At 40.1% G+C, this 23,932-nt stretch overlaps 2 protein-coding genes across 3 annotated transcripts; one reads left to right on the top strand and one right to left on the bottom strand.

Moving 5' to 3' along the window:
• Positions 1–302: 302 nt before the first annotated feature.
• LOC117579218 lies at positions 303–4,822 on the top strand. 2 transcript variants are annotated; one of them, XM_034264987.1, is made up of 4 exons: positions 303–492; positions 3,704–3,810; positions 4,081–4,241; positions 4,302–4,822. In XM_034264987.1, exons 2-4 carry the CDS (start codon positions 3,721–3,723, stop codon positions 4,537–4,539), a joined length of 489 nt encoding a protein of 162 aa, XP_034120878.1. In that variant the 5' UTR covers positions 303–492; positions 3,704–3,720; the 3' UTR covers positions 4,540–4,822. The 2 variants fall into 2 exon arrangements, with proteins under 2 accessions (XP_034120878.1, XP_034120877.1); XM_034264986.1 differs by lacking the exon at positions 303–492 and adding an exon at positions 3,499–3,535.
• A 55-nt stretch (positions 4,823–4,877) lies between these two features.
• LOC117579217 (ATP-dependent DNA helicase Q5) lies at positions 4,878–8,472 on the bottom strand. Its single transcript, XM_034264985.1, has 5 exons — positions 8,285–8,472; positions 6,921–8,219; positions 6,400–6,851; positions 5,258–6,344; positions 4,878–5,187 (listed from the first exon to the last, which is right to left on the bottom strand). Exons 1-5 carry the CDS (start codon positions 8,385–8,387, stop codon positions 5,084–5,086), a joined length of 3,045 nt encoding a protein of 1,014 aa, XP_034120876.1. The 5' UTR covers positions 8,388–8,472; the 3' UTR covers positions 4,878–5,083.
• Between the last annotated feature and the right edge of the window lie 15,460 nt (positions 8,473–23,932).

Here is a 23,932-nt window from a genome sequence, read left to right as displayed (position 1 = left end):
TTAACGACTTGAGACTACTCAAAAAATAATTTTATCCAAGTTAAAAACACATAATGAAAACCACTCTGATGAGGCTGCGTACTAAAAAAATTAAATTAAATTGTTTAAAATTAAATTTTATAATATTTCAAAGTGGCAAGAAGTAATTTTCGTACTAACAGAGCTTACATTTCGGTGGCTAGCAGCTCAGTTATATATTTGTAACTTCAATGTTATGTAGTTTAAAATTTAACAGAGCTTGCCACTGTTAAGTTAGTAGCTTCTTAACAGAGCTTGACTCTCGCTAGCTAACAACGCTTCAGTTACTTGACGTTGACGCAGGCGGTCGGTTCGAAAACTATTTCCGACTGAACCAGAAAATACATTAGGCGCGATTTGAAAATACTGTATTTTATCTGTGTGTTGTGTGTGTCTGTGTAATTAGAGTGAGAAATAACACAAAGCTAACCAGATTTCTGCACTTCTCGCAACCGCAACGATATTTTGAAAAATGTAATAACCAAATGCAGTAACGTAACCCACAAAACCACAAAAAAAAAACCAGTTATTCATTTGCCCAGCAATAACTAATATTCGAAGAGCTGAAAAAGCATAAAGCAGAAAAAAAGCAGCTAAACTTAAGTGTCTGCTTCTGTGTCAGTCCCTCCAAAGATTTCTGACAATCGCTGCTCCGAGTATGTGCTGCATGCTGGATCCCTGGGCCCCAAGCCCCTCCCAGAGCTAATTGTACAGTAAACAACTATGAGTACAGATCAGGAATACGATCTTCTCTGCTGTTATTGTTAGACATGCTAATTCAGCACAATATACATATGTACATATGAACAATTGTGACTCACAGTTTTCTCAGCCCCTCCCTTTGAATGAGATGTTTATTAGATTTAAGTGTTGACAAATAGTTGTGTCCAGTAAATACATTTAATTTATATTATGATTAATTGTTGGTCTCTTTGGAATTTTTCAAAAATGTTTGTATTCACATTTATTTGAACAGAAGAATTTGTGATTTAAAAATATTTTTTCCATTTATTCATGCCTCTTCTCTCGAAGACTCGAAGACTATTTCTTTTTATATTTACATTGTAACTAAGTCAGTATGTATATTTCAAATTCTTTGAGTGAAATAGATGGCTGTCTACACTCACACTCAATTATAACTACCCATCCACCGCTGGGTAGCCTATTGAACCCAAATCCTTTTTGATGATGTATCAATTGAGCCATTGGACGCTGACCTTCACGTGCAGACACGTCACAGACAAAGCCAATATAACCTGGAAGGCCCTACAAACCTTACCCAATAGCTTTGGCATTGAATTCGCCAACAACCACCGTTCGGGCTGCTAGGCAACCCCTAACAGTAACTACCCCAAAGCCAATCCCTCACGTTGCAAAGCTGAACCTAGAGTTTGAAACTATTCTGTATACTTTGGGTGCGGGTCTGAATGAGGTCAACAAAAAAACGAAATCATATGCAAAAAATGCAAAGAAAATCGCAGTTTCCTTCGCTAGGGGGAGTCGAGTCGTAGTCTCTTCTCCAGCGCTGGCAAGTACAGTAGGCGCCTACTCCATACAGACAAATATACATATGCATGTATGTACATACATGCATTTTAGGCTGTCTCTCTCTCTCTCTGTCCCGTAACCAGTTTGCCAGTTATGCATATCAAAGCTAGTGAGGGGGAGGCCACGCATGAGGAGAAGGCGGCTCTGAAAAACACGTTTCGTAGTGTCGCATTTTCCCATCGCTCAAGTTGGAGATGATGGTGTTCTCTTGGCCAGTCTCTACTGTGGGTAGGAACTGGAAATGGGTCTTAATTAAAACAAATTAAGTCTAAGTCTGTCAGCATTTATGGTCTCGTCGCTGCATGCATGAGTCCAAAGAATCGACAGAGCCAAAACAAAACGAAGAATGAAGAAGTCATTGACCCAAAGACAGACCAGTTATAGGGCTGCTTCGCTCAGGACAGAACGAATAACTTTGAGAAAGTCCCTGTAGAGCCCGAAAGCGAAACGAGGTAAGTTCACACGTCTGGCTGAAAAGTGGTTCTCTGTCAGAAGGCACGCAAACGCAACACAGGTGTGGCTATATCTCTTCATGACTCTACTGTCTCTTGGCCATATTCTCTCTTCGCACTTCTCTCTCAACCTATCTCTCTCTCGAAACCAGTTTAGCTTGCCTGTTTTGTTTACATTTTTTTCTCCGCTGCTTCGTGGCTTGTTGCGTGTTTTGTTTGGCTTCATCTTTTCGGGCTTTCTTCGTTACCAACGCGTAGCACGAAAAACCGTTAGCTGCAGGCATTTCACCGCTTGAGAGCCAGTCGAGGACCAATGTCTCGTTGGGGGCAACAATTCGAGTTGTTGGTTGGTTGGTGTAGATATCCCAATCATATCTACATAAGTGTTTCGTCATACTAAAGTTTAGAGCAGAAAAATTCACCTACTTACCAATAATCTTTTGTTGGCAATCCCTGCCATTAATTGCTGGCTAATTCGACACTTTTCGATTGAGTTATTGCCACCTTCTCTATAACTCTTTCGTGCTTTTGTTTCTAAAGCCTACAGACTAAAATATGTATGTATTATGTATCTCAAAAGCCTCCCTATCCGCAGATATCCCTTTTTAAGATTGAGTTTCTGGGGTTAGTTTAAGCTTGCGTTAATTTGTCTGCTCTTGACTTTAATTGTTGTTTATTGGGTTACAGAGTGCGGGGTTAACTGGCACAACATATCCCGGCCCCCCGACAAACCTATTCCCCTGCGTGTATGTGGCTTTAGCTCTTTTTGGACTTTTGTGTTTTGCTCTTTGTGTGGTGCAATTAGCTTCAATCAATGGGGGTACGTACTGTCGGCTGAACCATGGAGAGAGCCCATAGTTGTGCGGAGTTGTGCATTTGTGTGTGCATACACATATACATATATCAAATCTTTTGAATGGGAAAGGGGCTCAATGTAGGTAACAATCGAGTGCATTGTTGTGGATCCATTGCTATTCATTTATTAATTAGGTATGAAATGGAATAATAAATTGAGTGTGACAAGAGAACGACATAGTAGTTAGTTATCTTTAATTATTTATGTATAAGCTTTTGACGGGAAGCTCACGTAGGTTGCTTGCGTATTTGGTATGCATCTGAGCACCCCAGAGGCGATCAAAATCCACCCAACCAAATACCACACACACCCAAACATATGACATCATTGAGGATTGGAATCCGTCATTATATATAACTGACTGTCTATATCTACCCTTAACTATTGTGGGTTCCGATGTGTTTGAGTTTCATGTGGGAGACCTTCGACCATCAATTGACACAAATTCACCATCGACACTATATTCCGTTTATCGTATTGCACGCTCCACCGACCATCACTCAGAATCCAATAACAAGTAACCCAGACACGGGCCCCAAATATGGCCATAAATCCCCGACAACAAAACGTTCAAATATAAACGAACTGATGAAATCGTTTCCACCATAGGTCGCCTACGTTTAAGACGCACACAGAAAAATGAGTTACTTACGATCGATAGGTATATACAAAAAAACGTATACATATGTAAACACATATGTATAACCGCCCTTCGAACACTGTCTCCAAATTTTCCTCTGTACTGAGCAAATGTTAAATGTTCAATTCTTTTATATGTGTACTTATATAATTGACTTGCTTAATTAATTAATTGATTTATTTTCTGAAGAAATATCACGCTTGGAAATGTCGCCAGCAGATGACAACTCCTTTGCCACCACGAGTGGCAACAAAAAGGCCACATACACTCTTATATGCATCAAAGTTGTAGAGTTGGTAAGTGAAACATACCAAAGTCTATAGTTTGTCACAAATTTGCTATTAATATTATATAAGCTAGACAATCTGTATTAAAATTAGTATTAATTTTTTGTATGGCAGTCAAGAAATATGTCGGCACATTTTCAATACAGTTCATTCTAGAAGGCGGCAGGTCTCAATAAACTCAAGCATACAACGTGTGGTTAATTAAATAATTGTTACCCTTTATAAAAATTATAAATTACTTGTTTCTGAATACTAACTGCGTCCCAAATATTCCCACAGTGCCTGTTAATATGCTGCCTTGGTCTGATCGACGAACCGGCCACCAACTCCCACTTGCGAGTCTTCATCACACCCCGTGTAATGGCCCTCTGTTATGTGACCTTTGGAGCTCTGACCATCTATACGGCGATCTACCTGATAATGGCTCTGGTCGGTGATCTGTGAGTGTATAAGGAGGACTACGTCAAGCACACAGGTACTAAAAGTGTCTACATTCCTAGGACACCCTGGCGCACTGCAACGTTGTGGTCCCTGGTGGCATTCTGTTTGTTTGTGGCCGTTACGGCTCTACTCTTCCGGGACTGGTCGACCACCAAGGATCGAAACTATTGGCACCCGAACATGCACCGCCTGGACCTGGTTATGGCATCAGCCTCTATTGCTCTGGTCACTTCCCTCGTGTATCTACTGGACATACTGCTGACCATTCGCTTCGGTGTCCATGGCGATTTGGAATGACAGGGCGCCTTGCGTCGCCTGTTATATTTATAGCGCTATCTTAGTCTTAAGCCCCATCAAATTGTAGCCCCACGAAATCTGTAAAAAGAAAAGAAACATCAGATTTGCCATTATCGAAAGACAAATGTACAAAAAGAAGTCAAAGGAACTTGAAAGATTGTTTAAGCATCACCTGCAGCCCGTTTTGTTTTGTTTTTTTTTATCCATCGCGAATGTGAACGCGAAATTATTTCTCTAATCCAGTTAGCATTTAAGAAACAACACAAATACATTTTTTATGAGAGATTATTCGTTCCAAGAAACTAGTTAAATTTTTTGCAATTATGTATATACAGATATTGCAGGCAGGATAATACAGATCTGCGCATGGCTTTCTTGAATCGGAAATTACAAAAAACTCGTCCAAACCAATTATGATATACAAATATTAATTATCAAACAAATTAACGACAAAAAAACGAGTTTTGAACTATGATTCTTAACAAGATTGAATCGCGGCAATGTTTCCGATGCGAACCCTTAATTTGGTTCCCAAAATAGGAAATTATTTTGACTGGTTGAAAAATTGCTCAATGTCCTGATCGTTTTTAATCATCTGCAGGCCATGAAAGGTCTCCTTGATGTAGCATTTGCCAGCATCTCCATCGCCTGGGGAAGCACAAGTAAATGCCAAACTTGAGTGTACTTTAATAAATGTGAATAAAGAGTAAGGTCTCACCTAGACTACCGTCGCAGATGCGGCTAGTGATTAGTTTGGCCAGGGCCTTGAAGAGCTCCTTGTTGGCTATTTTTCGCTTGTAGTAGGGATTTAGCCAGTGTACCACATTCTTGCTTACATCGTTCTTTTGCTGCATAACTGGCGTTTTCTGGTCTTTTCTATTTGGGTGTCTCGGCTCCTCTTGGTCTCTTTTCTCGGAGATTATCTCCTTTGGCCCTCCTCCTTGAAATGTAGCTTCTTTTGACTTTTTTTCCACAACCGTTGGATCTTTATTAATTTCTCTGCTTTCTCTTGTGCAATTATTTTCCAATTTTATTTCTGTTTGAGATGCAATCTTGTCTTTTCGCCTTTGCTTCTCCATCACTGGTCTCAGTAGCTCAGAAGTGGCTTCTTTTAGATGGGCGCTGTCCACCGTTTGTTTGGCTTCAATAAATCCAAGGATATCTGTTTTTCTTTCCAATTTTTCCAGCTTGTCTTCGAGAGCTTGGCGAGCTGTCTTGAAGGCGGTCAGAGCTTGTTCCCTTTCCTCCTTCGAAGCAAACAGTGGCAGAGAGGGGGGAGCGGGTTTGGGAGGCTTTTTCTCTTTGGTCAGCTCATGGGAGACTCGTTTTCTGCGATGGGTAGCGAAGGTGCCATCGCCATTGGCATCGCCAACGATGCTTTTTACTTCGGCCCTATACTTGGGGCTCTCTTGAGCTATTGTTTCCTCTGAACTTTTGTCACAACTCTTCTCCGTTTCTTCCTCCGTTCCTGGTTCATGTTTCACAGCCAAAGGCTCCTGCGGTGTATCCTCTGCACCTTCCATCAGTGTTTCTTCTTTTACCTCTTCTTTCACCTTCTTGAAGTAGCTGGCAATGGAGGTCTGCGTACTGTTCTCCTGTTTGAAGCCTTTCCTCTCCTTCAGAGCTTTGGGTGTTTCCTGGAGGCTCAGCGGCTTTTGCTCCTCCAATTCTTTCAGTTTTCGTTCGAAGTAGGCCACACTGCCGCCCGTCCAGGCACCTTTCGCGGTAGTCTGAGGCTTGGGCACGTAGTCAGCCAGCAGGGGCATCAGTTTGGTCTTCCCAGTCAGCTGCTTAATGACGGAAATCTGTGGGTTATAACATTAGGTTTTAATGATTTCGAGGGGCATTTCATGTTAGGACCTGCTTAACCAAGGCATGACGATACATGTTCGCCACTTTCTGCTGCCGGAACACCTCATACTCCATCTCGACAGCTAAGGCCTCATAGTCGTTGTACCGGAGGGCGCTCCGGGGCTGCTGTTCCTCGTCCTCCTGGCACTTCTCCACATTCGCCTTGAGGGCATCGATGATGGCCGTGAGATACTTTTCTCTTTGGGTGTGCTGGAGGCCAGAGATCTTCTTCTCCGTGGCCTCGGCGTGATGCACCCGAGCAATTTGTGCACACTTTTCCTGTTCCAGCTGGCGGGCAGCGCTGATTTGTTTTCGCAGCTTAAACTGCTGCTGTATGAAGTCCGCTGCTTCCTTCTTGGCCCGCTTGGCCATCGACGAGTGGCTCTGGCCGGAATCGTCATCGGAGCCAGACTCACCGGCGGCATAGTCCTTGGCTGCACGCTTAACACCCGCTCGACCCCCTGGACAATCACGGAAGATGGAGAGAGATTCGAATAAATGGTGCTTAGGCTATTAAATGGCTGGCTCACCTTCATATAGATCTGCACAGTCCTGCAGAGAAATGTGCGACTTGAAGGCGTCATCCATGCACAGGCGGTGGAACATCTCCAGGGCCTTCTCCGCGTTCTTGGGCCGCTTGCAGACATCGCACTGTCCGTTGCATTGCGGCGCAGGATCCCCAAAGAAATCCGCAAACAGTTTGTGCCTGCAGCCAGTATTCTCGCAAAAATCCGAGATCTTCTCGAACTGTTTCAGCGCCCTTTCCGTGAGCAGTTCCTTGTCGCCTCGACCACGCGCTCGATGCACATCGTTCTGGAGAAGAAATCGAATGCTGCGCACATCCTCCCGGCCGTAGTAGAGCCGGCAGTAGGACTGCATGCCATCGCGTCCAGCTCGGCCCGACTCCTGGTAGTAGGCGGCCACATTCTGCGGTACATCCCAGTGGATAACGAAACGAACACTGGCCTTGTCCACGCCCATGCCAAAACTGTTGGTGGCGCAGATGATGGGCTGGTCGCCCCGCATCCAAGCCTCCTGCACGGACGTACGCTCTGCGGTCTTCAGGCCTGCGTGATAAGCCACGGCGCCGATGCCTTGCTTGGATACACCCACAGCCACACGCTCTACCTGATCTCGGGTGCGACAGTAGATGATGCCGCACCCACGCTGTGGCTTGGCCATAGCTTTAAACTCCTTGACGTCGCCCAGACAGTGCTGGGCAAAGTCGGCAAGGTGCTGGAAGTCGTCCTCGATGGAGTTTTTATAGACAATGTCATAGAAGAGATTCTTCCGGAAGCTGGGAGTGCTGAATTGGGCCACGGGCTGGTGAAGTCGCAGCTGCTTATAGATGTCGTCGCGTACCTCCCTGGAGGCGGTGGCCGTGAGGGCCAGCCAGACGATGTCCGGGTACTTGGACCGCAGCTCCCCCAGCTTGAGGTAGTCGGGTCGGAAGTCGTGGCCCCACTGGCTAACACAGTGTGCCTCGTCCACGGCAAAGTAACCCAGCTTATTGTGCTTGTGGAGAGTTTGCAGCAGCTCCTGAAAAAACTTTGTAGCCGCCTGTTCGGGTGTGATATAGAGGAACTTGAGGTTGGTCTTGACTGCACGAAGATCCATGATAACTCTGTCCCTCTCCTTGAGTGTCATCTTGGAGTTGAGCGAATCGGCGGGCACTTTCAGCTTTGTCAGGTGATCGATCTGATCCTTAATTAGGGCCAATAAGGGCGAAAAAACAATCGTTAGCTGGCTCTCGCACATGAGTCCGGGCAGCTGGAAGCACAGTGACTTGCCCGAACCCGTGGGCATCGATACATACACATCCTGCTTTTCTATTTAGAAAATTTGAGCGGATTAATGATGCATTCCTCGTACATATGAATTCTCTGCTACTCACTTTTCACGGCACATCTTATGGCTTTCTCCTGGAGCTCCGACTTGAACTTGGTGTGCCCAAAGTGCTTCTTAAGTTCCTCGAACACGGTGCTCTCTTGCGTCATTGCCAATTTGGGTATTCCAGCGCTTTTATTCAAACATGCTTTTTTTTGCACAAAACAAAGTCGTCGCCAGCGTGACCGCGAAATTATCGATAGAATATTCCGTCAGGGGCTAGAAAATATACCGAAATATACCCTTGCATTTTCAAAATATTCTGTAAATATACCGTGAATCTTAAATTATTTTCCTGGATTTTTATGTTCTATTCGATATTACTAGCTAGTTAAGACTTTAAGCTTTAAAACTGTAATTTTACTCGAACTATCATTCAATTCCCAGCAGGATTGGGTGATTTTTTGATGTATCTTTCCTGGATAGATTGCATAATAAGGTTAAAACAGAAAAGGTCAACCAAAAATAAATATATTTGCCATTCTTAATATTATAAATCCATTTTATCAGCTGCAGTTAATAATTAATAGTGACTTTGTCTTAGACTTTAATCTGCAAATTTTAAAATTAATTCATTGAAAGACTGTTTCGAAGCAACCACTCCTCCATCATCAGCGATCTTGGTGAATCGGACAGTCTACATTTGATAATTTTTAATAAGGGTATGGTATGTTAGCATTTTGTGAATATTATCTAATCACAAAAGACATTCTTTATTATGCGTTTTATTTTCTGGGCATATTTGCAATTCCTCTGGGAATGTAATTGTCCTTCCTTTATTTATTGAATTTTATATATATTTTTTAATTCTCGCAGATTTATGCCCAATTTTAATGATTTTATGGTATCCAATTTGTCATTGCCCCATTTAAAGTTTGTTGTCGCAAACACTTTTACCAAATATGCTAGGATTTCATGTCTATGAGAAGAGCATGGATATGCAGCGTTGAACCAATTATGCATCGTTAATGCATTGCTCAACAATATTTTTGGCAAAATTCTACGCGCGTGGAGTTTGCTTAAAGAAATCGGAAAAAATATGTACATATGTGCAGATTCGCTGGAAGAATTGTGATTTGATTGATTGTTTTGCAAGTTTCAATCAACCGTGTCAGGCATGTCGCTTATTTATTTAGCCGGCCTTCAAATGTTTTGTCAGCTCGGAAATAGGTGTGGTGCAGAGGGTCAAAAGAATCGATCATTCTTTTTAAAAACATTGATGCAGCTTTTTCTGTATCTTTGTCTCCAAATGCATTACGATCAGCAAACATTTGAATGCCTGTACTGACCGCCTTGGAAAATATATGAACGGCCAGTGAAGTATTCATTCTGTCAAATCCTTACGGATTAATGTGTTTGTCCGTTAATTTAGGTGCCAAAGGAAAGAAGTTTGATGAATCAACATCATGAAACTTTTCAATTATTTTCTGTTAAGAAGTTATTTCTAACACTGTTGAACAAATGAATGTAATCTCAAATGAATGGAGGCGCAATTCAGAAAGCTTCAGAGCTAATCTGCATTCAAGCCATCTGTTTTGCGACAGAGAATTTCCTTCTGAATTTTTCTAGCTAATGGTGTGTAAATTTGCCATTAACAAATATAGAGATCTATACTGTAGATCTACACTGACAATTAAAACTGTAACACTAGTTCAAGATTCTCATTTCAACGGTCCCTCAATATTCCAAATCGCATTGGGAACTAAGAAAAAACGAGAAGGGACGTGTGAGACGCTTGTTACGCGTCACAACTTTTATACCCGGCACTCAGGACTACATCTAGATGTAGAAGACATCGCCAACCACTAGATATCGTTCACATTACAGAACACGTAGTAAAAGCCTACTAAATAAAATGCATCAAAAAATTGGATCAGTTAATCGTATTTTCCAATTTATGAGATATTTAAAACAGAAATAAAATTGGTACTTTTTCCCTGCACATTCTGTGCAATAATGACTGCTAGGTTTCACATCAGATTTTTCGAAAGTGGCGCCATCTATGAAATTTTCTTGTACGTAACTTTGATTGTCACTCTTTTTCTAATACAGAGCGTTAAAAACCGAGTCTTGGTTTTAACTTTTAAAAATTAGCGTTTGGCCACTGTTTCCGCAACTCCTCGCAACCAGTTCGAAATCAAAATCTCGAAATAAAAAGCCAAGTGCTGCTGGTTCGACCGAGTCGGAATTCAAATCAGTTTAATCTCTTCTTCTTTTCAATTTCGATATTCACCTAATAAATGCATGTTCTTCCTCTTTCCCTATCGTATTCACATATCACATGTATGTTCTATAGCAACAAACTTCTGTGAGTATGTCGTAAATGCAGCAATTCAATATCTTAATGCTACAAATTCATTTTACTTATACAAAATACTAATTTGGCGTAAACAGCCACCAAAACTGGTCATTGGGACAATAGTGCATCTGCACCTCAGCGGTGTTTTGTCAAATTTTAAATTTTTTCTTCATCTGTCATCTACATCTACAACACTTCTCACACCAACACGCTCCGTTAGCTCGCAGCCCCTTCCCTAGACCGACATACTGCAGTCTCGCTGAGAGTGAATGAGAGAATGTAAAAAGAACAACAAAAGCTGCGGGACAGGGTGGGTTTACTGCAAATTAATTTCTTTATTCTGGCTATAATAATGATCCAATCGGATCCCAATTTGATGATCTGATAGATATGGTCATTCCCTACGGAATTTTTAGTTTTCTTTTATCTTCAAAATTGTAGATTTGGGAGGTTTTCGCCCTTTTGCGGGGGCGGAAGGGGGCGTGGCTCATTTTTGAAATACGCTGGTTTCAGTGTGAGCATACAGCAGTCCAGAGCCAAAATTTGGTGGCTCTAGCTTTTATAGTCTCTGAGAACAAGCCGACAAACAAGACGAACAGACGGACAGACATACATGGCTCAATCGACTCGGCTATTGATTCTGATCAAGAATATATACTTTATGGGGTCGGAAACGGTACAGACGTAGTACTGAGTGCCGGGTATAAAAGTTGTGACGCGTAAGATGCGTCTCACACGTCCCTTCTCGTCTTTTTTTGCTCTCTTTTTATTTACAATCTGTCTGTTTAAACAATAAGTGAATTGCATAATTAAAATTTAATTGACAGAAATATCAGTTTTCCAATGAGCCCTGCTATTATTTTCAGTTTGTTGGATTTATCTATAGGGGAGATCGAGAATGTGGCATCTTTTCAGTCTTCTTACTGTTAAGATATTGTCTAATAGACTTAAGGCTAAATTATTTTCGTGGTTGTGGAGTGTGTCGATGTATTTCTTACTAGTTTTCTTTATTTCTTCTTTAATGGTTGGAATATTAAGATCTTTGACAGCATTGGAGCATTGACAATGTGTCGCAAAGTTTTTGATTGGTAACGCTGAAGTATCTCAATATTTGAGTTGCTAGCAGTCCCCCAAAGCTGTATAGCGTAGGTTCAAACAGGCTTCATTATGGATTTGTAGAGGCGAATTTAGTTTTCCAAAGTGGAATCTGATTTTCGACTTAGCAACCAGGACAATTTTAGTGTTTTAAGTCGTAAGTCGAAAGTCGTGAGCCGTTAAGCGCATCTTTTAGCCAGATATGATTTGATTAATAAATAGTACGGAGCAGGTAGCCATTTCTTTATCTTGTACAACAAACCTTTGTGCCAGACTCGATCGAACGCTTGTTGAACATTATAAATGCAGCAGTACAGTATTTTTTGTTGTCAAATGCCGAGACTATATCATTAATAACCCTGTGACATTGCTCAGGGGTCCCGTGACCTCTCCTGAATCCGAATTGGTTTTCANTATTAAGATCTTTGACAGCATTGGAGCATTGACAATGTGTCGCAAAGTTTTTGATTGGTAACGCTGAAGTATCTCAATATTTGAGTTGCTAGCAGTCCCCCAAAGCTGTATAGCGTAGGTTCAAACAGGCTTCATTATGGATTTGTAGAGGCGAATTTAGTTTTCCAAAGTGGAATCTGATTTTCGACTTAGCAACCAGGACAATTTTAGTGTTTTAAGTCGTAAGTCGAAAGTCGTGAGCCGTTAAGCGCATCTTTTAGCCAGATATGATTTGATTAATAAATAGTACGGAGCAGGTAGCCATTTCTTTATCTTGTACAACAAACCTTTGTGCCAGACTCGATCGAACGCTTGTTGAACATTATAAATGCAGCAGTACAGTATTTTTTGTTGTCAAATGCCGAGACTATATCATTAATAACCCTGTGACATTGCTCAGGGGTCCCGTGACCTCTCCTGAATCCGAATTGGTTTTCAGTAATGATGGAAAGTTCGTCCAAAATTGGCATCATTCGCTTCAATAGTATTTTTTCAAACACTTTCGAGAATATTGTCAACAGACTAATGGGACGGTATGATGTCAATTCCGTTTAGGAAGGAATTGGATCATAACGATCTCTGCACATTTCCATTGACTTGGATAATGCCGTCTATTTTATCAGGGCCTGGTGCTTTTTTATTGTTCAAGCATCTGATTTCTGTCACAAGTTCTTCATATCTAATGCTTTAAATAGGCAATCTCATTTGGCACTCCTTGAGTCACCAAGGAATTTTTCTACTTCAGTCTCTGTTATATAATAGTGCAGATGTTGTGCAAATGCTATTTAGTCGCCCTCCATAGGTTGTACTCATTGTTGCTTGAATTAGGGTCTAAGTTTCTCAGATACGCAGCTAGAGATTCATTGCGTAAGTTCGACAGCAGTTATCTAAACTCAGATGCAGCCTTGTTGTATAATCTTTTGTCAGCAGGATAGTGAGTTTCTTGCCAGCGTATTTTTGTCGAAGTTGAAAGGTACAATTGGTTTGGTTGTTGATGATTAAGAGCATGATTCGTGTTTCTGTAGCTCGCATTATGAATTGTATTTGTGAACATCTCCACAGCATAGTCTATCTCCTCTCCTGTTTTTAACGAAATGTCCAGGCTTAGAGCTGAGTCTATATAGATTTTAAATGCGTTAATGTGTGTAGAGGCTGTTATGACTTTATATGGCTTTACCAACATATGGGCTATTGTGCTGTAAATTGCTATTATTGGAGAATGATCTGAGTTAAGGTCAAATCTCTCCATTACTCGCATGTGTGATTGTGGGATTCCAGAGAATACTACGAAATCAATCAAAAGTATGTGGGCACAGTTGTTGACAAAGTCGTTATGGTATTGTTTCGTATGCATTTGTATAACTCCGATCCCTTCGGGTTAGTTAATCTGAATCCCCAATATGGATGTTTGGCATTGAAGTCGTCTACACGATAAACTTTGTTCCCAGTCCTTGGAGAAAGTTTTTAAAATCGAGTTCTTTTATTGTGAATCTTGGTAGGAGATAAATCGCTGTTATTGATACATCTGCGTGCATACATTTTATCTGAATTGTGGTAGCCTGCATAGCGTTTTCACTGGTACTGTCCATGATTTGAAATTTAAGTCCCTGCTTGACAATAATTGCAGCATCTCCATGAGCTATTTGATGGATGGTCAGCTCTTACTGTGTCGTATCCACAGTTAGTGGAGTGTGTGAAGTGAAGTGTGTTTCTGAAATAAGCATGACGTCAATGGCATTCGTTTTTAAAAATAAGGCTATTTCATTTACATGGTTGGAAAGTCCATTGGCATTCCATATTCCTAAGTTTAGATTTATTTGCATAGCTTATTTACAAGTAACATTATCATGTTAAGTAAATTATTGGTAAATTGAGATTGTTTTTCAAGAAGCTGTTCTATTCTTTATAGAGACTTGTTCAAGGTACTATTTCCTGCAGCAACTTGAGCGTATGATTGGTAATCTTTGGGTTGTTGGGTCGAATTATTAAACGGAGCAAATGATTGAGATGTACCATGGTCATTTTTATTATTGCCATCTTTGGTTTTTCTGCTGGTTGCTCTTTATCTTTTGGGCAAATGTTGCTGGGATGGTTAAGAGAGCATATTTTGAGGGTGAGTTTTGGCACAATATGACTTTGTGTGTCCAAATTCCTGGCAACGATAACACTGAACGATTTTTTTGTTTTTACGGGGTGGTTCTATATTAACAACTGCGTTACCAATGAGTTTAACTTTGTAAATATCTAAGTTCTTATTGTTGGGCTCAATGTCTTAGTAGAACAAATTCACTAGCTCTTTGGTAACACGACTTTTAATATTACTAATGTTTCTAACAGAGTGGCCTTTGCACTCCACATCTTGTTTGATTAGGTCGATATCCGTTGAGAAGTGCAAATTCTTAATAACAATTCTCATGTTTAAGTTGGTATGTGTGAAATTTGACAAAATCTTTTTTCGTGTTCGTCTTCATTTCCTTTATTTGGCGTGCTGTCGCTTAGGAGGACATATTGATTGGAGCTGGTGCTGGGTGCTAAGTCCAGAGCGATTTTTACTTTAGTAGAATCGGAGAAGCCTTTGGCTTCGGTTTTACTCTCTGCCAGTTCTAAACCGTTGTGTCGTCTTCGTCGTCGTTCATGATAACAACACGTTGTTATTGCTTATCACTAACCACTGTTTTGTTTGTTTTTGTTTTGTGAATGGATTAACTGTTAATAGGACTTTTGCTTTATATTTCTTTACGAATTGAAAGTTTTTGCTAAGGCAACTTCGGCTCAAAAATTTGCTTTTATTTCCGAAATTGTATTTTCACTTTCTCTCCTAGATGTTGCTTCTAAGAGCAGTTCCGAAGTATAATTGACAATCATAACACTTACGGTTGTTTATAGTTCGCGCTGCTGTCTGTCTTCTATGATTGACTTTAGCTTGAATAAGAAACGTGCCCAATCCAAAACACTCATACACTTTGGAAGCAACGGTATTCTCTGGAAACTCTTAATCACTTTCATTTTCAAGGTGCCCACTAGCTGCTCCTGTCAGGTGTATGGATATCGGTGGTAGCCACCATTAATAGCCGCAGCAGGAATTTCCTATAAGGAGATCAGGACGTTTATGGGGCACCATCGAAGCGTAGTCATTAACTTACTTGTGATGCAGCTTGTGCCTGTAGCAATGGCTTGGTCCTGCATTGTGGACGTGAATTGACAATTTCATCTTTCCCGCGTCCAGATAATCGGTCACTAATCAATGTCAACTGGTTTCACCATGATTACAGTCTCTATTCGATGCCAATCTGCAAGAGGAACGAGAAGGGACGTGTGAGACGCTTCTTACGCGTCACAACTGTTATACCCGGTACTCAGTACTACATCTATACCTTAGCGGTTTTTTCTCAAATTTTACATTTTTCTTCATCTGTCATCTATGTAAATCTACAACACTTCTCACGCCAACACGCTCATTTACCTCGGCCCCCCTTTCCTGAAGCCGCTCACGGCAGAGTCACGGCAGAGGCAGAGGAGCGGCAGAGGCAGAGGCCGCACACCGCAGAAGGAGAGTGTGAATGAGAGAATGTGCAAAAAACAAACAAAAAACTGCTGGACAGGGTGGGTTTAGCCACTGCAAATGAATTTATTAATTCTGGCTAAAATAATTATCCAATCTGATCCCAATTCGGTGATCTGACACTTCGATTTGGTCATTCCCTATGGAATGGTTTTCACGTTTTCTCGTATATTCAAAATTGTGATTACCGCATATTTTTCGTGATTTGCGGGGGCGGAAGCGGCGGGGCTCATTTTTTAAATACACTTGTAACAGTGTGAGCATACAGAAGTCTGGGTGCAACCTTGGGTTGCTTTTATAGTTTCTGAGATCCAGGCGCTCAACAAGACGCACGGACAGAGGGACGGACAGACAGACATGGCTATATCGACTCGGCTATTGATGCTGATCAATAATATATATACTTTGTGGGGTCGGAAAAATTTCCTTCTCTGCGTTACATACATCCACTTTGTGCAAAAAAATACTCTTCGAGTACCGGGTATAAAAATTGTTTACTTAAAAAAGGCGAAGAAATCAGCTACCAGCTGTCGCGGTCGAACCTTCAGTCTCAGGGTCTCCTTTATGGTCTTCTCCACACCGATTTCTTTAAAGATTTAATTTTTATTTCTATATTGGAGCAGGGGGCAGCAGCTATCCGAAAATCCATTGAATCGCGGGCATGCCTCAAACGCTTCCGTGTGACTGTTCAAACTTAACACACTGAACTTTTAAATATGTAAACACTTTGTCCAAATTGGGGAAATAAAACTTCTTGTAAATGTTTATTGTATCCAGCCATCCCCCCTTTATACGAATAAATTCGAATGCTCACCGTTTCATTCAGCCAAACTGCGCTAATAATCTTAGTTAATAAAAAACTTAGACTCTCAGCCGTGGAAATACAAATTTCTACGATTGTACAATACATTCGCCACAAGATTGGCCTACTCTTTATAACTTCTTTAATTGGATTGCTTACAAAAATAACGATTTAGCTGAAAAGGTTAGAAAACAAAAAGAATTAAATAAACGGTACGTTTTTAGAACGTTATTTGACAATTTGTTGCTGTTACCCTGTTTCCAATATTTAATAAAAACATTTCTTTTTCAAAGCTGCTCTTAAACATAATATGGCCTCATTTTTAAGATATCTCTCCAACGCAGATTTACTTGTTTTTTTCATTGATTAGAGCCAAAGATTTCCAGCATTTTCTAAATTCGAGGGCATCCTTCCCTCCAAGCGTACTAAATGTTGCTTATTCCATGAAAAATGTTCGGGAACAATGCTGCTTAGTATTCGCAGCATGCATGCCATGTCACTTATAATGCACACATGCCACTTATAATTCTATGTTTATTCACACAGTGTACGCTGAATACTTTAATGGAAAATATTTGCAACGCCGAGTCAATTGCAGTTATTCATTATTTGTATGCATATTTAGATGTAAATAACCGTTTATCCCCTTCGTCCTAACTGTATTTAAAAAATATATGAGCATAGAGAGGATACACAAAATCAATTTACTTTTCTTTTGGGCCAAGCTGCTTTATAAAGTCTCAAGTTTGAAGGAAGTTTATGTGAGCTCAGAAGCAACACAAAAATGTCAAACGTCTCAAGCGCTAAAAATTAAAACGCATATGAAGTCGAGAATGTATGATGTATTTATCATTTATAATTTATGTATGATTCACCGCACACATGAAATAACGAAGAAGGTTTGAAAAGGAAAAACAAAACTTTGTTTTTGCGAGTCCCTTTGCGCTCAATGCTCAAGACAGCCAAACGCCATCAAACTCTCTCAGCCGAAGGCTGTCTCACCAAAAGCCGAAGGCACTGGGACCCAATCCACCATACTGATTATGCAGCCAGTTTTAACTCGGTTTGACCACTCTATGAAATGTTTGCTTAGTGACGCCAGGAGTACTCAGATCGACAAAAAACAGGCCGTAAGCAGACGCAACCACCACAGAAACACCAAAGATGGCAATAATAAAAATGACCATGGTACATCTCAATCATTTGCTCCGTTTAATAATTCGACCCAACAACCCAAAGATTACCAATCATACGCTCAAGTTGCTGCAGGAAATAGTACCTTGAACAAGTCTCTATAAAGAATAGAACAGCTTCTTGAAAAACAATCTCAATTTACCAATAATTTACTTAACATGATAATGTTACTTGTAAATAAGCTATGCAAATAAATCTAAACTTAGGAATATGGAATGCCAATGGACTTTCCAACCATGTAAATGAAATAGCCTTATTTTTAAAAACGAATGCCATTGACGTCATGCTTATTTCAGAAACACACTTCACTTCACACACTCCACTAACTGTGGATACGACACAGTAAGAGCTGACCATCCATCAAATAGCTCATGGAGATGCTGCAATTATTGTCAAGCAGGGACTTAAATTTCAAATCATGGACAGTACCAGTGAAAACGCTATGCAGGCTACCACAATTCAGATAAAATGTATGCACGCAGATGTATCAATAACAGCGATTTATCTCCTACCAAGATTCACAATAAAAGAACTCGATTTTAAAAACTTTCTCCAAGGACTGGGAACAAAGTTTATCGTGTAGACGACTTCAATGCCAAACATCCATATTGGGGATTCAGATTAACTAACCCGAAGGGATCGGAGTTATACAAATGCATACGAAACAATACCATAACGACTTTGTCAACAACTGTGCCCACATACTTTTGATTGATTTCGTAGTATTCTCTGGAATCCCACAATCACACATGCGAGTAATGGAGAGATTTGACCTTAACTCAGATCATTCTCCAATAATAGCAATTTACAGCACAATAGCCCATATGTTGGTAAAGCCATATAAAGTCATAACAGCCTCTACACACATTAACGCATTTAAAATCTATATAGACTCAGCTCTAAGCCTGGACATTTCGTTAAAAACAGGAGAGGAGATAGACTATGCTGTGGAGATGTTCACAAATACAATTCATAATGCGAGCTACAGAAACACGAATCATGCTCTTAATCATCAACAACCAAACCAATTGTACCTTTCAACTTCGACAAAAATACGCTGGCAAGAAACTCACTATCCTGCTGACAAAAGATTATACAACAAGGCTGCATCTGAGTTTAGATAACTGCTGTCGAACTTACGCAATGAATCTCTAGCTGCGTATCTGAGAAACTTAGACCCTAATTCAAGCAACAATGACTACAACCTATGGAGGGCGACTAAATAGCATTTGCACAACATCTGCACTATTATATAACAGAGACTGAAGTAGAAAAATTCCTTGGTGACTCAAGGAGTGCCAAATGAGATTGCCTATTTAAAGCATTAGATATGAAGAACTTGTGACAGAAATCAGATGCTTGAACAATAAAAAAGCACCAGGCCCTGATAAAATAGACGGCATTATCCAAGTCAATGGAAATGTGCAGAGATCGTTATGATCCAATTCCTTCCTAAACGGAATTGACATCATACCGTCCCATTAGTCTGTTGACAATATTCTCGAAAGTGTTTGAAAAAATACTATTGAAGCGAATGATGCCAATTTTGGACGAACTTTCCATCATTACTGAAAACCAATTCGGATTCAGGAGAGGTCACGGGACCCCTGAGCAATGTCACAGGGTTATTAATGATATAGTCTCGGCATTTGACAACAAAAAATACTGTACTGCTGCATTTATAATGTTCAACAAGCGTTCGATCGAGTCTGGCACAAAGGTTTGTTGTACAAGATAAAGAAATGGCTACCTGCTCCGTACTATTTATTAATCAAATCATATCTGGCTAAAAGATGCGCTTAACGGCTCACGACTTTCGACTTACGACTTAAAACACTAAAATTGTCCTGGTTGCTAAGTCGAAAATCAGATTCCACTTTGGAAAACTAAATTCGCCTCTACAAATCCATAATGAAGCCTGTTTGAACCTACGCTATACAGCTTTGGGGGACTGCTAGCAACTCAAATATTGAGATACTTCAGCGTTACCAATCAAAAACTTTGCGACACATTGTCAATGCTCCAATGCTGTCAAAGATNATTCAGGAGAGGTCACGGGACCCCTGAGCAATGTCACAGGGTTATTAATGATATAGTCTCGGCATTTGACAACAAAAAATACTGTACTGCTGCATTTATAATGTTCAACAAGCGTTCGATCGAGTCTGGCACAAAGGTTTGTTGTACAAGATAAAGAAATGGCTACCTGCTCCGTACTATTTATTAATCAAATCATATCTGGCTAAAAGATGCGCTTAACGGCTCACGACTTTCGACTTACGACTTAAAACACTAAAATTGTCCTGGTTGCTAAGTCGAAAATCAGATTCCACTTTGGAAAACTAAATTCGCCTCTACAAATCCACAATGAAGCCTGTTTGAACCTACGCTATACAGCTTTGGGGGACTGCTAGCAACTCAAATATTGAGATACTTCAGCGTTACCAATCAAAAACTTTGCGACACATTGTCAATGCTCCAATGCTGTCAAAGATCTTAATATTCCAACCATTAAAGAAGAAATAAAGAAAACTAGTAAGAAATACATCGACACACTCCACAACCACGAAAATAATTTAGCCTTAAGTCTATTAGACAATATCTTAACAGTAAATAGACTGAAAAGATGCCACATTCTCGATCTCCCCTATAGATAAATCCAACAAACTGAAAACTGATATTTCTGTTAATTTAATATTAATTATACAATTCACTTATTGTTTAAACAGATTGTAAATAAAAAAGAGAGAGAAAACAAAATTTTTGAAATTTTATTCTTTCTTTAATTTTCCTTAGAGTCAACAAAATAACAATTAAAAAAATGCCAACAAAAGTTGTTTATACTCATGGAAGGTTTTTTGAGAATTAACTAAAAATATTTAAAATTTATTTTATACTACGAAATGTTCTGAATTGCCCCCAACATTTGTTGCACTTGATACTTTGATAAGGAGAGAGAGAGTTTGTGACAAATTTGGCCTGCGCTAAGGTTTTATTTACTTACTTGTCACGCTCTCGCAGTAATGGTAGGCGGAACGAGCTAGGTCTTTTTGCGTGATTTTCAGGATCTTTTACCAATCTATCAAATTGCTGCAGTGGAATCCCCTTTTCGCGATAAGTTGAAACTTTTTCACGAATATAGCGGCTTTGAGAAACTCTTTAAAATAAACTAATTTTAAATATAAAACAGCTCATTAGAAAAATAAACTCGGTTGAAACTTTTAAGATGCCATTGACTACTAATGTAAGGTCAATTATTTGGATCTGCATTACGAGGGGCTCGAGCTTTTCAAAATTTATAACGGAACCTAATTGGATTATCATCTAAATTTTGTTGTTGCCATTAAGTTGAATATATTGCAAGAGTCTCTGCCCAAAAAACAATAGACCAAACCCAACGAAGAAGATTTGACTGCAGGTCATAAGCATTGTCAGGTGACTTATGGTAAAGTCTCAATCAAGTGGAGGCAAAAATGCCGCTGAAGTTGAAAGATATTTGACCACCGTGCTTCTAAACAAGCTTAAGGCCATGAAACGGCAAAAAAGGAAGCAAATATTGTTGCGAAACCAAATGTTTAATTTTCAGTATTTTTTGTATACCCGGTACTCGAAGAGTAAATAGGGTATATTGTATTTGTGTGAATAACGGTTGTAAGTAACGCACAGAAGGAAACGTTTCCGACCCCATAAAGTTTATTTATTCTTGATCAGCATCAATAGCCGAGTCGATATAGCCATGTCTGTCTGTCCGTCCATCCGTCTATCCGTCCGTCTTGTTGAGCGCCTGGATCTCAGAGACTATAAAAGCAAGAGCCACCAAATGTTGCTTCCAAACTACTGTATGCTCACACTGTTACAAGTGTATTTAAAAAATGAGCCCGCCGCTGCAAAAGAGCGAAAACCTCCCAAAGCTACAATTTTATGGATAAAAGAAAAATAAAAACGCCATTCCGTAGGGAATGACTACTTATATCTATCTGATCACTAAATTGGGATCCGATTGGATCAGTATTATAGCCAGAATGAAGAAATTAATGTTCAGTGGCACCCCGTCCCGCAGCTTATATTTGTTTTTTTCTCATTCTCTCATGCACACTCTTCTCCTGCAGTGTGCGGCCTCAGCCTCTGCCGTGACTCTGCAGTGTGTGGCTCTAGGGAAGGGTGGCGAGCTAAAGCAGCGTGTTGGCGTGAAAAGTGTTGTAGATGTAGATGACAGATGAAGAAAAAATGTTAAATTTGACAAAAAAAAACCCCTAAGGTACAGATGTAGTACTGAGTACCGGGTATAAAAGTTATGACGCGTAAGAAGCGTCTCACACGTCCCTTCTCGTTTTTTGAGTATTAACAGTGCGAGACCAGATGATCTTTTTAAGTATGACCATGTTACAAATATGTATTTTTGACTCCGGCAAGAGAGTTTAAAGTAATAAATTGGTGTTTTCTGGAATCTTTTTGATGACAAAGGATTTGGAAGCCGATCGACAGAATGATATATTGAGTAGGATCAACATGGTCCTGCGAATGATAATTCGGTCGTTCCAGCCGGATAACACAACCCCTGCCTCTTTGTTAGGTGAGTCAGTAACAATGGTTACAAGCCAGATCACACTGGCGACAACATGGTCCTTCGAAGCCCACGGAACGGCAAAAAGAGACAACTACTGTGTGCCTTGAATATGCTCCAGACAGGAGCATAAAATGTGCATACATCAATAAAGAAGCAACCGTTCATTTGACGAACAAACAAACCATCGCAGAGCGATACAACAAGTACATGCAGAAAAGACTGGCGGCAAAAAAACCTGGGAAGAAATTCCAAATGAAAGAAACTGTTCATTTTGACGAGTAAACCATCGCAGAGCGATAATGGATGCAAAAAAGATGACGGAGGGCACTCCCCACCCCAACAAGACACCAGCAGTGGAGATAGACGCTACCATGAAGTCAATGACAAGGTCAAAGGTAGCGGCATCAACACCAATGAAATTCGACACAATACAAAATTCTGAAGATAAACTGAGAAAAGGGAGCCTATCTCCAGATAGAGCCAACGGAAGTCAAAGTTCACGTACATCGTCCAAGGTCCGAACTCTTCTCAAGCAAATGGAATTTGTTACAAGACAGCAGCAGCTTGCGCAGCAAATGGCGACACATGAGCAGCAGCGCAGACATCTGGAATTCCAAAAAAGACACCTGGACTTGGAACAAGAGCTGCTTGACGCGCAGCTAGAAGAGAAAGACGACGTCGATATCGACATCGACATCGGCAACGACAAGGACAACGAGTGCAAAAACGCTGAAAAACGTACGAGTGAGTGGGTTAACACAACACAAGCTAGTATACGAAAACGAAAGTATGAATAAGTCGTGGAAAAATAAAGAACTAGAAACGTTCATGGCAAGGCATATAATAAAGCAAGATCTACCTACATTTGCAGGGGACCCATTAGAGTGGCCCATATTTTATTCTGAATTCGAAAATAGCACGAGGGTCTGCAATTCCAGTAACTATGAAAACATAAGTCGTTTAAGGAAAGCACTAACAGGACGCGCAAGCTCTATTATTGTTGCCAGATAATCTGTCGACAATAATGGCAATCTTAAAAGAAGAATCTTATTGATAAAATTAAGAACTTTCCATATATAAAAGACGATAAATATGAACAACTAATCTCATTTTATGATATACTTACTAATCTAATTCATATATTGTCTTTCGAAGACTTAGATCATATTCGTAATCCGTTGTTATTTGACGAAATGTTGGGAAAACTACCTATGCCACAGCGAACTGCATTTATGAAACACGTTCAAAAGGATTCTGTAATTACTGTACATCGACTGATCATTATATTACAAATTGTGGAAAATTTAAAGAGTTAATTAAATATTGACAAACGATGGGAGCATGTGTCTCAGGAAAGCTTGTGTTTATCTTGTCTGGGTTGATGAAGGATTGTAAAAGACAAAGACAATGCAAAATAAATAATTGCAGATATAATCATAATGCCTTGTTACACAAAGACAGAGATAAATAGCAAGAGAATCTACTAACCAAGCAAAAATAATGATCAGGGGAAAACAAACACAGAAAGCAAAGAAAGTCAGAACAAAGTTTTGTTAAAAGTAATAATACCTGTTTGTCTCATGGGACCCAAAAAGACAATTAGCACATATGCACTTCTTGACGAAGCATCGACAATATCCCTGTTAGACGAGCAGTTAGCAAATGACTTTTTAGGTTTAGACG

The sequence above is a fragment of the Drosophila guanche genome, unplaced genomic scaffold, assembly GCF_900245975.1.
Source record: "Drosophila guanche unplaced genomic scaffold, DGUA_6, whole genome shotgun sequence".
Classification (NCBI taxonomy): domain Eukaryota; kingdom Metazoa; phylum Arthropoda; class Insecta; order Diptera; family Drosophilidae; genus Drosophila; species Drosophila guanche.
The sequence above is the reverse complement of the archived record's forward strand: the minus strand, read 5'-3'. Positions and strand labels throughout refer to the sequence as shown.

Excerpts from the sequence above, each read along its gene's own strand:
- LOC117579218 (XM_034264986.1), top strand. The coding sequence starts at position 3,514 with ATGAGTTACTTACGATCGATAG. Across the intron at positions 3,536-3,703 it reads GAGTTACTTACGATCGATAG|AAATATCACGCTTGGAAATG; the intron begins GTATATACAAAA and ends TATTTTCTGAAG. Across the intron at positions 4,242-4,301 it reads ATGGCTCTGGTCGGTGATCT|GACACCCTGGCGCACTGCAA; the intron begins GTGAGTGTATAA and ends CTACATTCCTAG.
- LOC117579217 (XM_034264985.1), bottom strand. The coding sequence starts at position 8,387 with ATGACGCAAGAGAGCACCGTGTTCGAGGAACTTAAGAAGCACTTTGGG. Across the intron at positions 6,852-6,920 it reads CTGTGCAGATCTATATGAAG|GGGGTCGAGCGGGTGTTAAG; the intron begins GTGAGCCAGCCA and ends GTGATTGTCCAG. Across the intron at positions 6,345-6,399 it reads GTCATGCCTTGGTTAAGCAG|ATTTCCGTCATTAAGCAGCT; the intron begins GTCCTAACATGA and ends TATAACCCACAG.